At 44.6% G+C, this 13,665-nt stretch overlaps 1 protein-coding gene across 5 annotated transcripts in view; it reads left to right on the top strand.

Annotated features, from left to right (window-relative positions):
- cacna2d2a (calcium channel, voltage-dependent, alpha 2/delta subunit 2a) overlaps positions 1 to 13,665 on the top strand; it is a 1,072,053-nt gene that overhangs the window by 896,771 nt on the left and 161,617 nt on the right. For all 5 annotated transcript variants that reach the window (XM_063067752.1, XM_063067753.1, XM_063067751.1 and 2 more), the window contains 3 exons: positions 1,572 to 1,621; positions 4,141 to 4,230; positions 13,151 to 13,216. In XM_063067752.1, coding sequence (XP_062923822.1) covers positions 1,572 to 1,621; positions 4,141 to 4,230; positions 13,151 to 13,216 — 206 coding nt within the window. The remainder of the gene's footprint in view (positions 1 to 1,571; positions 1,622 to 4,140; positions 4,231 to 13,150; positions 13,217 to 13,665) is intronic.

Raw genomic sequence — 13,665 nt, 5'->3', positions numbered from 1 at the left:
ATAATTACATCGCGACTCTTAAACTCTATCCCTCGACTTATGAAAGCTAACACCCCATAAGCTTTCTAAACTACCCTATCCACCTGTGAGGCAACTTTCAGGGATCTGTGGACATGTACCCCGAGATCCCTCTGCTCCTCCACACTACCAAGTATCCTGCCATTAACTTTGTACTCTGCCTTGGAGTTTGTCCTTCCAAAGTGTACCACCTCACACTTCTCCGGGTTGAACTCCATCTGCCACTTCTCAGCCCACTTCTGCATCCTATCAATGTCTCTCTGCAATCTTTGACAATCCTCTACACCATCTACAACACCACCAACCTTTGTGTCGTCTGCAAACTTGCCAACCCACCATTCTACCCCCACATCCAGGTCGTTAATAAAAATCAGGGAGTATAAATCTTTGTGTTATGACTCCATTGCAATGTACAGACATGTGAATTTATAAGTCTGATGGCTTGTAGAAAGAAGCTGTCCTGCAGCCTGCTGGTCCTGGTTTTAATGCTGCAGTGGTATTTGCCAGACGGAAGCAGCTGAAGGAGTTTATGGTTGTGGTGACTGGTGTCCCCGATGATTTTCCAGGTCTTCTTTCTGCCCTGCTACTGTAAATGTCCTCAATGGGGGGGAAGTTCACATCCACAGATGTGCTGGGCTGTCTGTACCACATTCTGCACTGCCAAAGTGAGTCCATAGATGTGGGCATAATTCAGTGAAGTTATCCCCTCTGGTTCAAGAGCCTGATGATTGAGACATAATAATTTTTTCTGAACCTGGTGGTGTGGGACCTAAGGCTCCTGTACCTTCTTCCTGATGGCAGCAGCAGCAAGAAGAGAGCATGGACTGGATGGTGAGAAACCCTGGTGATGGATGCTGCTTTCCTGCGACAGTACTCCTTGTAAATGTGCTCAGCTGTGAGGAGGCTTTACCCATGATGAACTGGGCTGTATCCACTACTTTTTGTAGACTTTTCCAGACCAGGCAGTATGCACTCCACTGTGCATCTAGAGTAGTTTGACAACATTTTAGATGACATGCTGAATCTTTGCAAAATTCTAAGAAACTCGAGGTGCTGCCATGCTTTTTTTGTTCTGGCACATGCTGGACCCAGGACAAATCTTCTGAAATGATAATGCAGAGGAATTGAAATTTACTGACCTTCTCCGCCTCTGATCTCCTGATGAGGACTGGCTCATGGACCCCCAGTTCCCTCCTCCTGTAATAATCAGCTCTTTGGTCTTGCTGCTATTCAGTGAGAGGTTATCGTTGAGGCACAACCCAGCCAGATTTCCAATCCCCTCCTACATGATGATTCGTCACTTCCTTTGAACCCTTGTGAAAAATAAGACAAAATAAAAATATGTAAGTAAGTAACACTGAGAACATGAATTGTAGAGTCTTTAAAAATGAGTCTGCAGTGTGTGGAATCAGTTCAAAGTTGAGGTGAGTGATGTTATCCACACTGGTTCAGGAGCCTGATTACTATCGGGTAATAGTCGGTGCTGTGGGACCTAAGACTCCTTTGATCTTCCTTTCACAGTTTCAGTCACAGCATTGTCTCTATCTTTGCAGGATATTACTTTGAAATCCCTTCCATTGGTGCAATTCGGATCAACACTCAGGTATGTGACATATTTTTCTGAAGTATGGATGAGGTGGACTATGTGGGACAAAGAAAAGGTAGCTGAGTATGTTTCTTCTGCCAAAACTAATCGCTTCCTATCCTTTTGTGAATCTTGCTAGTCAGTGTCCTTTATGCACTCTGCACTGCAATCACAATGGGCTCAAAGGTACAATTTAATGTCAGAGAAACGTATACAACATACACCCTGAAATGCTTTTTCTTCACAAACATCCACGAAAACAGAGAAGTGCCCCAAAAAATGAATGACAGTTAAACGTGAGAACCCCAAAGTACCCCCCCCCAGCTCCCCCTTCCCGTGCGTAAGTGGCGGCGAGCTACAATCCCCCTCCCCATACCGGCAAAACAAAAAGCACACCCGCTACCGGGCACAAGCATGAGCTAAGCGATAGCAAAGACACAGACTTTTTCACCCCAAAGGCTATCGCATTTCATCTGGTGTTCAGCAACCCACAGGTCCTCTCTCTCCCTCATAAGAGAGAGGGAGGTGACACAATTTTCACAGCGAGCGGCAGGCATAACAACAACCCGCTGGTTTACAATGTTAAAAAGTCCGTTTCATCATTTCTTTTGAGCTCTGTGCCCAAAGATCATGAAGATCTTGGGCCTTCGGGCCCACAGCAAAAGATTTTCCGGTCCCCCCGACGACACATGAGTCTCCTGCCATAACACCAACCCTCGATCCACCCGTTTCCAGAGCCCCGAGATCTTAGGCTTCCAAACACTAGGCCACCTCACAGGCCGACCCCTTGGCGTGCCGAACAACGGCCAGTCCTGAAACCCTGAGAACAGGTCCCATTCCCGCAAAGAACCGAAGTCAGTGTGTAACTCCTGGTCAGGGTCTTCAAAATAACCCTGAAAGGGGAAAATAAAGATATTAAAGATGGAAATAGAGCTGTTTCAAGTCACCATTTAGCGCCATCTTAACTCCGCCTCCATCTCCATTAATGCCGGTTTCTATTAATGCTGGCTTTTTTCCTATATTTCTTACGTTTTGAGACATCAATGAATGGCACTTTTCCCACTAATTCCCTTCCACCACTTACTTCCCATTTTCTCTCACATGCCCAGTGAACCCCACCAATCCCCTATCTACTCCGGGGGCCATTTACAGTGGCAAATTAATCTATATCTACATCCAGCACATCTCTGGGATGTGAGAAGAACCCAAATCAACCTGTGTGGATTCCCAGCAGATCAGGTAATATCTGAGGGAAGTACAGAGAGTCAATGTTTCATGTTGCGTCCCTTCATCTGGCTGGAAATACTGAAGGGAGATTGATAGTATAAAGTGGTGAGGGTAAGAGATGGAGCAGGTTCTGTCAACCGAATGGTGGATCCAGGTGGTGGTGGGGGGGGGGCGCGGTGAGTTATAGGCAGATGGAGGAGGGAGCAGTGGAAAGAGGCTGAGGGGTGACAGAAGGGTGCAGATGACAGAATCTGATAAGAAAGGAAGGTGGAATGTGAAATCAAGTAAGTGCAGAGATGAACGATAGGGAGGTGTGTGTGGGATGGGCAGATGGACTGGGTAGAGGAGGGTGATGAAGGCTGGCATTGTTGTAAGAGGAGCTGGGGAGATCAGGAGGAGACCAATAAAGGACAGTGTTGTCACAGGTAGATAGGGTCGTAAAGGGAGCTTTTGGTACATTGGCCTTTATTAATCGAAGTATTGAGTATAAGAGCTAGAATGTTATGATGAGGTTGTATAAGGCATTGGTGAGGCCGAATCTGGAGTATTGTGTTCAGTTTTGGTCACCAAATTACAGGAAGGATATAAATAAGGTTGAAAGAGTGCAGAGAAGGTTTACAAGGATGTTGCCGGGACTTGAGAAACTCAGTTACAGAGAAAGGTTGAATAGGTTAGGACTTTATTCCCTGGAGCATAGAAGAATGAGGGGAGATTTGATAGAGGTATATAAAATTATGATGGGTATTGAAAGAGTGAATGCAAGCAGGCTTTTTCCACTGAGGCAAGGGGAGAAAAAAACCAGAGGACATGGGTTAAGGGTGAGGGGGGAAAAGTTTAAAGGGAACATTAGTGGGGGCTTCTTCACACAGAGAGTGGTGGGAGTATGGAATGAGCTGCCAGACGAGGTGGTAAATGCGGGTTCTTTTTTAACATTTAAGAATAAATTGGACAGATACATGGATGAGAGGTGTATGGAGGGATATGGTCCGTGTGCAGGTCAGTGGGACTAGGCAGAAAATGGTTCGGCACAGCCAAGAAGGGCCAAAGGGCCTGTTTCTGTGCTGTAGTTTCTATGGTTCTATGGTTCTATGGACAGAAGAAACTGCTTACTTGAATTTGGAGAATTTAATGTTCAGTCCAGATGAACTGACCTACTGAGTTCCCCCAGCAGTCTGCTTCTTTTCTCTTCAGGCTTCAGTGATTCATTCTTGCCTGGAGGGGTCTACCTCAAAAAGATTGAAAATAATTTGCTGTCTGACAGTTAAAATTATCAGCTGAATGTGTTTGTTTTTATTTTTTCTATGTTATAGGAGTATTTGGATGTTTTGGGTCGTCCCATGGTGATGGCAGGAAAGAAAGCCAAGAAGGTTCAGTGGACCAATGTCTATCAGGATGCTTTGGTAAGTCTATTTAGCAGCGGATGGATATCCAAGTGTCCACACAAACAGGTCCTTCATTCTGATACTCTGTCTGATACACAGGAAAGAAATCATTGTTAAGCAGCACGTAAAATGGGTGAGAGTGGATTACCAGCCAGCTCTTGTGACAAAGCTGGTAAAGTCACTGCACAGTAATCTGCATTGAAACTGGATCTCAGCTGTCATCTGGGTGGTGTTTATACCTTCACCGTGTGAGCACATGGGTTTACTCTGGGTGCTCAGGTTTTGTGTGCAGGTCAGCAAGTTAATTGGTCACTGAAAGTTGCCTCCAGTGTGTTGGGGAGAGGTAGAATCAGCTGTAAATTACCCTTCTATGGGAAAGTGGAAAAAAATATCAAGGAGGAGAAATTGGACCTACAAGGGAGTAAGTTGCAGACCTACAAAGAAAAAGATCTGATGGGATCATGCAAGTGAGGAGAGGACAAGCATAGGATCAAACATAATAGACATAGTGCTACGGATTTGGACAGGGTTGAACCATAGAACCATAGAACACTACAGCACAGAAAACAGGCCTTTCGGCCCTTCTAGTCTGTGCCGAAACTTTATTCCACTAGTCCCATTGACCTGCACCCAGTCTATAACCCTCCAACCTCTCCCATCCATGTATCTATCCAATTTATTCTTAAAACTTAAGAGTGAGCCCACATTTACCACATCAGATGGCAGCCCGTTCCACACTCCCACCACTCTCTGAGTGAAGAAGTTCTCCCTAATGTTCCCCCTAAACCATCCCCCTTTCACCCAAAAGCCATGTCCTCTCGTATTTATCGCTCCTAATCTAAGTGGAAAGAGCCTATTGCATTTACTCTGTCTATACCCCTCATAATTTTATAAACCCCTATCAAATCTCCCCTCATTCTTCTATGCTCCAAGGAATAAAATCCTAACTTGTTCAATCTTTCGCTGTAACTCAACTCCTGAAGACCTGGCAGCATCCTAGTAAATCTCTCTGCACTCTTTCAATCTTACTGATATCCTTCCTATAGTTAGGTGACCAGAACTGCACACAATACTCCAAATTTGGCCTCACCAATGTATTATACAACCTCCCCATAACATCCCAACTTCTATACTCAATACTTTGATTTATGAATGCCAGCATGCCAAAAGCCTTCTTTACAACCCTGTCTACCTGTGACGCCACTTTCAGGGAATTGTGTAACTGAACTTACAGATCCCGTTGTTCCTCCATGCTCCTCAGTGCCCTACCATTTACTGTGTATATCCGATCTTGATTTGTCCTTCCAAAATGCAACACCTCACACTTGTCTGCATTAAGTTCCATCTGCTATTTTCTGGTCCATTTTTCCAGTTGGTCCAATTCCCTCTGCAAGCTTTGAAAACCTTCCTCGCTGTCCACAACGCCTCCAATCTTCATGTCATCAGCAAATTTACCACATTATCATCTAGATCATTGATATGGACAAGAAACAACAATGGTCCCAGCACAGATCCCTGAGGCACACCACTAGTCACAGGCCTACAGTCTGAGAAGCAATCATCCACTACCACTCTCTGTCTTCTCCCACACAGCCAATTTCGACTCCAGTTTACAACCTCTCCATGGATACCTGGTGGCTGAACCTTCTGAACTAACCTCCCATGTGGGACCTTGTCAAAGGCCTTACTAAAGTCCATGTAGACAACATCCACAGCCTTTCCTTCATCTACTTCCTTGGTAACCTCCTCAAAAAACTCTACAAGATTTGTTAAACACAATCTACCACGCACAAAGCCATGCTGGCTATCCTTAACCAGCCCTTAGCTGTCCAAATACTTGTATATCTGATCTCTCAGAACACCTTCCAAAAATTTACCTACTATTGATGTCAGGCTCACCGGCCTGTAATTACTTGGTTTACTTTTGGAGCTTTTTTTAAACAACGGAACAGCATGAGCTACTCTCCAATCCTCTGGCACCGCACCCGTGGCTAAGGACATTTTAAGTATTTCTGTCAGGGCCCCTGCAATTTCTACACTGGTCTCTTTCAAGGTCCGAGGAAATATCATGTCAGGCCCGGGGGATTTATCTACCTTTATTTGCTGTAAGGCAGCAAGCACCTCCTCCTCTTTAATCTCTATATGTTCCATGACACTACTGCTTGTTTCCCTTCCTTCCATAAATGCTATGCCAGTTTCCTGAGTAAATACTGATGCAAAAAAACTGTCTAAGATCTCCCCCATCTCGTGAGGCTCCACACATAGACGACCACTCTGATCTTCTAGCGGACCAATTTTGTCCCTTAATATCCTTTTACTCTTAACATACTTGTAGAAACCCTTCGGGTTTACCTTCACATTATCTGCCAAAGCAACCTCATATCTTCTTTTTGCCTTCCTGATTTCCTTCTTTCGTATTTTCTTACATTTTCTATACTCTTCAAGTACCTCATTTGTTCCTAGTTGCCTATACCTGCTATACACCTCTCTCTTTTTCTTAACCAGGTCGCCAATATCCCTTGAAAACCAAAGTTCCCTATGCCTGTTAACTTTGCCTTTAATCCTGGCAGGAACATGCAAACTCTGCACTCTCAAAATTTTGCCTTTGAAGGCCTTCCACTCACAGAACACATCCTTCCCAGAAAACAACTTATCCCAATCCACTCTTCCTAGATCCTTTCTCATTTCCACAATATTGGCCCTTCTCCAATTTAGAACCTCAACTTGAAGATCAGTCCTATTCTTATCCATAGTTAACTTGAAACTAATGACATTATGGTCACTGGACCAAAAACGTTTGCCTACACATACTTCTGTCACCTGACCTGTCTGGTTCCCTAATTGGAGATCAAGTATTGCATCCTGTCTCATTGGTACCTCCATATATTGATTTAGAAAACTTTCCTGAACACATTTGACAAACTCCAAGCCATCTAGCCCTTTCACAATCTGGGAGTCCCAGTCAATATGTGGAAAGTTAAAATCCCCTACTATTACAACTTTATGTTTCTTACATCCGTCTGCTATCTCTCTACAGATTTGCTCCTCCAATTCTCTCTGACTGTTGGGCGGTCTATAATACAACCCTATTAGTGTGGTCACACCTTTCCCGTTCCTCAGCTCCACCCATATGGCCTCTGTAGACAAGCCCTCCGGGCTGTCCTGTCGACACACAGCTCTGATATTTTCCCTGACTAGTAATGCCACTCCTCCCCCTTTCATCCCTCCCCTTCTGTCACATCTGAAACAACGGAAGCCCAGAACATTAAGCTGCCAGTCCAGCCCTTCCTGCAACCAAGTCTCACTAATAGTAATAATGTCGTAATCCCACTTGCAAATCTACACCCCAATCTCATCTGCCTTACCTACAATGCTCATTGCATTGAAGTAGATGCACCTGAGAACATTTCTATCATGTACAAACCTTTGATTACTGTCTATACTTTCAGTCCTCACATGACCTTCTTCCTCCTCCACCTCACTATCTGCTCTAACACTCTGGTTCGCCTCCCCCTGCAAATCTAGATTAAACCCCCCGGAGCAGCACTAACAAAACTACCTGCAAGGATGTTAGTGCCCGTCTAGTTCAGGTGCAAACCGTCCCGTTGGAACAGGTCCCACCTTCCCTAGAAGGAAGCCCAATTGTCCAGAAACATGAAGCCCTCCCTCCTGCACCAGCTCCTTAGTCAACTCCTTATCTTCCTATTTCTAGCCTTACTAGCACGTGGCATGGGTAGCAATCCTGAGATTGCAACCCTGGAGGTCCTGTCCTTCAACTTTGCACCTAACTCTCTAAACTCTCTTTGCAGGACCGCCTCCTCTTTCCTATCCACGTCATTGGTCCCTACATGAACCACGACATCTGGCTGCTCACCCTCCCTCTTGAGAATACCGAGAACTCGATCCAAGATATCACGGACCCTGGCACCAGGGAGGCAACAGACCATCCAGGATTCTCGTTCTCTCCCACAGAACCTCTTATCTGTCCCCCTAACTATCGAATCCCCTATCACTACTGCTGTCCTCTTTCCCCAACTTCTTTTCTGAGCTGAGGGTCCAGTCTCGGTCCCAGAGACACGATCACTACAATTTGTCCCTGGTAGCTCGTCCCCACCAACTGTATCCAAAATGGTATACTTATTGTTGATGGGGTTCTCTGCTCTTTCTGTCTATTCTCCTTCCCTCTCCTGACAGTCACCTAGCTACCTGTTTCCTGACTTTTAGGGGTGATTATCTCCCTGAAACTCCTATTTCTGCCTCTGCCTCATGAATGATCTGAAGTTCATCCAGCTCCAGTTCCAGTTCCCTAACTCAGTTTGTCAGGAGCTGCAGCTGGATGCACCTTTTACAGGTGTAGTTATCAAGGACAATTGTGCTGTACCTGACTTCCCACATACTGCATACGGAGTACTCGACTGCCCTAACTGCTGCCTCCATTACCTATTCCTAAGGTAATTAAATTAATTAAAGGAATTTACCCGGCCTTACCTCAATGGGAGCAAGCTCGTCCTCAGCCTCTGCTCGCCAAAGCCTCTCCAGCCAAAGCCTCAAAGCTCCACCCCTACCCTGAGCCACTCACACACTGGCCGCTCCTCTTCAGTTACCCCTCCTTTTATAGTCATAGTCATACTTTATTGATCCCGGGGAAAATTGGTTTTCGTTACATTTGCACCATAAATAATAAATAGTAATAAAACCATAAATAGTTAAATAGTAATATGTAAATTATGCCAGTAAATTATGAAATAAGTCCAGGACTTATTGGCTCAGGGTGTCTGACCCTCCAAGCGGGGAGTTGTAAAGTTTGATGGCCACAGGCAGGAATGACTTCCTATGACGCTCTGTGTTCCATCTCGGTGGAATGAGTCTCTGGCTGAATGTACTCCTGTGCCCAACCAGTACATTATGTAGTGGATGGGAGACATTGTCCAAGATAGCATGCAACTTGGACAGCATCCTCTTTTCAGACACCACTGTCAGAGAGTCCAGTTTCATCCCCACAACATCACTGGCCTCACAAATGAGTTTGTTGATTCTGTTGGTGTCTGCTACCCTCAGCCTGCTGCCCCAGCACACAACAGCAAACATGATAGCACTGGCCACCACAGACTCGTAGAACGTCCTCAGCATCGTCCGACAGATGTTAAAATACCTCAGTCTCCTCAGGAAATAGAGACGGCTCTGAACAGCCTCAATGTTCTTTGACCAGTCCAGTTTATTATCAATTCGTATCCCCAAGTATTTGTAATCCTCCACCATGTTCACACTAACCCCCTGGATGGGGTCACCGGTACCTTAGCTCTCCTCGGGTCTACCACCAGCCCCTTAGTCCCTACCAATTTGTCCCTACCAATTATTTCAAGTACTCACTCCCTCTAATAAACTAATCAACACTCTGTTTAACCCTTCAGTCACCCTCCACGCTTCTTTTAAAGCACTCTCACCTCAGTTCCTCAGCTGCTTCCCAGCACTCAGCACTCTCCCGAGCCCCTCGCTCCTCCTCCTGCTGCGATGGTCCCGGCGATCACATTGAATTTGCGAAATGTGTCCAGGAAAGTCAAAAAACAGAGCAACCCACTGGAAAGGATGCAATACTGGACTTTCTCTGGGGAATTAGGCAGGGCAGGTAACTGAAGTGGCGGTCAAGGAACATTTTGGCTCTTCTTCTTCTTAATCACGTGCCTCGCACATTACACGCTTGGGCAATCATGGCTTTCCACATCAAACAATCCCATGCAGTGTCAATGATATCTCGCACACTTAGACCTGTTAGTTCTTTCACAGTGTCCATATATTTTCTTCTTTGCCTTCCTCTTCCGCCTTTCCCAGGCATACAGCCTTGTAATGTAAGGCATTCTATTTTTCCCTTTCTGATGACATGGCCCAGGAATTTAAGTTTCCTCTCATTTAATGTTCTCATTAAAGATCTTTTTGTATGGGCACGTTGGAGTACTGTCTCATTAGTTACCCTATCTCTATATGATATTTTCAGCATTCTTCCAAGAAACCACATTCCTGTTGCTTCTAAGTTTCTTTAGATTTCTGGTGTTATAGTCCATGTTTCGGAAGCATACAGCAAAATTGACCAGATGTAACATTTTAGTAGCCTAAGCCTTGTTGTCATAGAAATGTGTCTGTTGGTAAAAATGGGTTTCATTTTTTGAAAGTTGGTTTTGGCAATGGCAATTCTCCTTTTTATTTCTACTTTACTTCTAGCATCTTGTGATATAAAGCTAGCAAGGTAATTAAGACCGGTCTTTTGTTCAATCTCTTGGTTACTGATGTACAATTGGCAGTTGGGAGTATCCTGCTGTTTTGATATTACCATACATTTGGTTTTCTTACAATTGACGGTTAGACCAAAATCTGCACTTGTTTGTATTACTTTGTCTAGGAGGATTTGTAGGTCTTCTGCAGCACTTGCTATTAGGGTGGTATCGTCTGCATATCTTATATTGTTGATGTTAACACCTCCGATTTTTATCCCATCTTGGTCTTTGGAGAATCATTTCAGTATAGACATTAAACAATTCAGGTGAGGCAATGCATCCCTGTCTAACTCCTCTTTTTTTTTAGTGACTAAAATTCAAAGAGGAGTTAGACAGGGATGGGTTGCCTCACCGGAATTGTTTAATTTTGGCTCTAGTGATCATAATTCTACAGGTTTTAAGATAGTGATGGAAATGAATAGGTAGATCCACAGGTTAGGGTACTAAGCTGGAGTGGGGTGGGCCAGTTTTGAAAGAGTTGGCCATTAAAAGACGAATGGAGTGGTTTGTGTATCTCAGAAACTGCTGATCCCCTGGCATTTTCATGCACAGCAGTGTCTAGAGTTCACAGAGAGTGGTGTGAGAATACATCCAGTGAGCGGCAGTTCTGTGGGTGAAAATGCCTCGTTAATGACAGAGGTCAGAGGAGAATGACCAGACTGGTTCAAGCTGACAGGAAGGTGACAGTAACTCATATAACCACTAATTATAACAGTGGTGTGCAAGGAGCAACACACACAAAATACTGGAAGAACTCAGCAAGTCAGGCAGCATCAATGGGAGAGAATGAACAGTTGATATTTCATGCCGAGACCTTTCATCAGAGAGTTATATTCCACCTTATCTATGTCTGTTATTATTTTAAACATTTCTATTCATTCGCCTCTTATTCTCCAGTGTTCCTAGGAATAAACACTTAGCCTGGCCAATCTCTCCTTATAACTTAGGCCCTCTAGCCCTGGCAATGTCCTTGTTATTTGTTTTTGCAGATTTGTGATCTGCAGAATCTCTTGTGTTTGTAGGGGAGGGGAGTCCAAAGCTAGGGGATAGATTTAGGGTGAGAGGGGGCTGAAGGGCAGAGGGTGGTGAGTGTATGGAGTGAGCTGCTGAGGAAATGGTTGAGGCAGGTACAATAGTATTATTCATGAAGCACGTGGGCAGATATATGGAGTGAGTGGCCTGAAGGAAAATGGGATGACCACAGGAAATTGGGACTAGTCCAGTGGACAATGTGGTTTAAGACCATAAGACCATGGTTTGCGAGGACTTGCAGGGGTGAAAGGCCTATAACCATGCTGCATTGTGTCCATCTGCAGCTGCATTGGCATGTGCTGACGTATTGCTGCATGCTCATTTTGCAGAAACATGGCTCCTGGACAACATCTCAAGCAGCATCAGCCTTCGGGCCATGCCACTCAGGCACCTCGGCTATCTTTTTTGTGTAACTGTATGTTTTCCTGCTATCATACTCGATATGCTCTGTGCCTATTGGTACAGTGTTTTGCAGCTTGGCCCAGAGGAGTGCTGTATATGTGTGTATGGTTGAATGACAAATAAACTTGAACTTATGACTGTATGGCAGCAACAAAACTTGTCAATCACACGGGACCAATTGCATTCTGAATTTTGATGATGTGAAGGCTAAAGAGCTGAAGTTTAATGTATTTTGTTGCTTAAACTGGCTAAAAAATGTTTAACTTATAAAATGAAGCATTACATACAGTATGTGTGGAGCAAGAACAACTACAGAGTAGTGGGATTAAATGTTTTACTGAGTTTCTGCAAGTAACAGTACACACTGGGCAACTCACAATGCACACAGCGATAAACCAGGCCTGCCAAGACAAAAAACATATACGTTCAGGAGCATGTGCAAGAAGAGGGGGGCTTGCTGTGTGTAGAAGGCCCAGTCAATTCACTGCGCAGTCAATCAGCAGCCTGTGCACTTGCCACGTTCTTGCAATCGATCTAATCATGGTTTGAAAGGATGACTTGCCTACATTAAATGTCAGACAATTTCTCTGAATAGAATGGATGTTATAATGCTTTTGTTTGCAAAACTATTAAATATACGTGTGTACGTTGCTAGTGTTTGGGATTGGAGGTATTCTGTACTTTGAGCAAATCAAGCTCATGATGCCAGGTGAAACAAAAGGGCACTTTACACTCCAGTGGCCTTTGCATTCTGTGAAGTTCATCCAGGTATTTCAAGAAATCTTCGCTTCAGCCTGGTTTGTGCTGAGCCAACGAATCCAAGCAAGGTTCTCCAATGAGCTGAGCGAGGATATCGCCCTGTTGCAATTCCTGCTGAACAGCAGAGTTTTGGACAATGAACAAATCCCTACGTGCTTCAATGCTTCAGTAACTCAATGTTCTTAAAGATTAATGGCTTGGTAACGTTTCCTCCAGTTCACTGTCATCCCTTGCTGCACCACAGTTCCAGAGCACCTGGCATCCCACACAGGCCACTGCAGAGGCCAACAGGGCACGAGGAAGAGCCCTATGCAACCAAGTGTCTGTTGGCAGGTTCTGTGAGGAATGGAGAGAGAAGCTCAGCACCATCTAATTCTTAGTGGTTGCGATGTATTAAGCCAGTCAGTGAGGCTAGGAACAGTGAGTAATGTTCTATACCATAAAATATAACATAGCTGTTTGATTTCTGTTCCTAGAGCCTTGAATTGGTGATCACAGGGACAATGCCAGTTTTCAACATCACAATGGACAATGGCCAACAGGTACGTGCACAGGATGTGTATGGCTGGTCACACCGGCTTTAAAGAATCACATATGTAGCAAAGGGGCAGCACTTACTGACAATTTCCTTTGCACCCTAGAACATTTTACCCTTAGCATTTTCAGTGCCAATTTGTAAGTTTCTCCGGTCATTAAAACATAGAACATTACAGCACAGTAGAAGCCTATCAGCTCACGACTTTGTGCCAACATTTTAACCTACTCTAAGATCAACCTAACCCTTCCCTCCCGCAAAGTCCTCCATTTTTCTATTGACCATGTGCCTATCTAAGAGTTGCTTAAAAGTTCCTAATGTATCTGTCTGTACCACCACCCATGTCAGCACATTCCACACCCCACCACTCTCTGATTAAAGAACTTACCTCTGACATTCCCCCACTCCCCAAACTTTCTTCCAATCACCTTAGAATTATGCCCCTCCTGGTATTCG

The sequence above is a fragment of the Mobula hypostoma genome, chromosome 15, assembly GCF_963921235.1.
Source record: "Mobula hypostoma chromosome 15, sMobHyp1.1, whole genome shotgun sequence".
Taxonomy (NCBI): Eukaryota; Metazoa; Chordata; class Chondrichthyes; order Myliobatiformes; family Myliobatidae; genus Mobula; species Mobula hypostoma.
The sequence above is the reverse complement of the archived record's forward strand: the minus strand, read 5'-3'. Positions and strand labels throughout refer to the sequence as shown.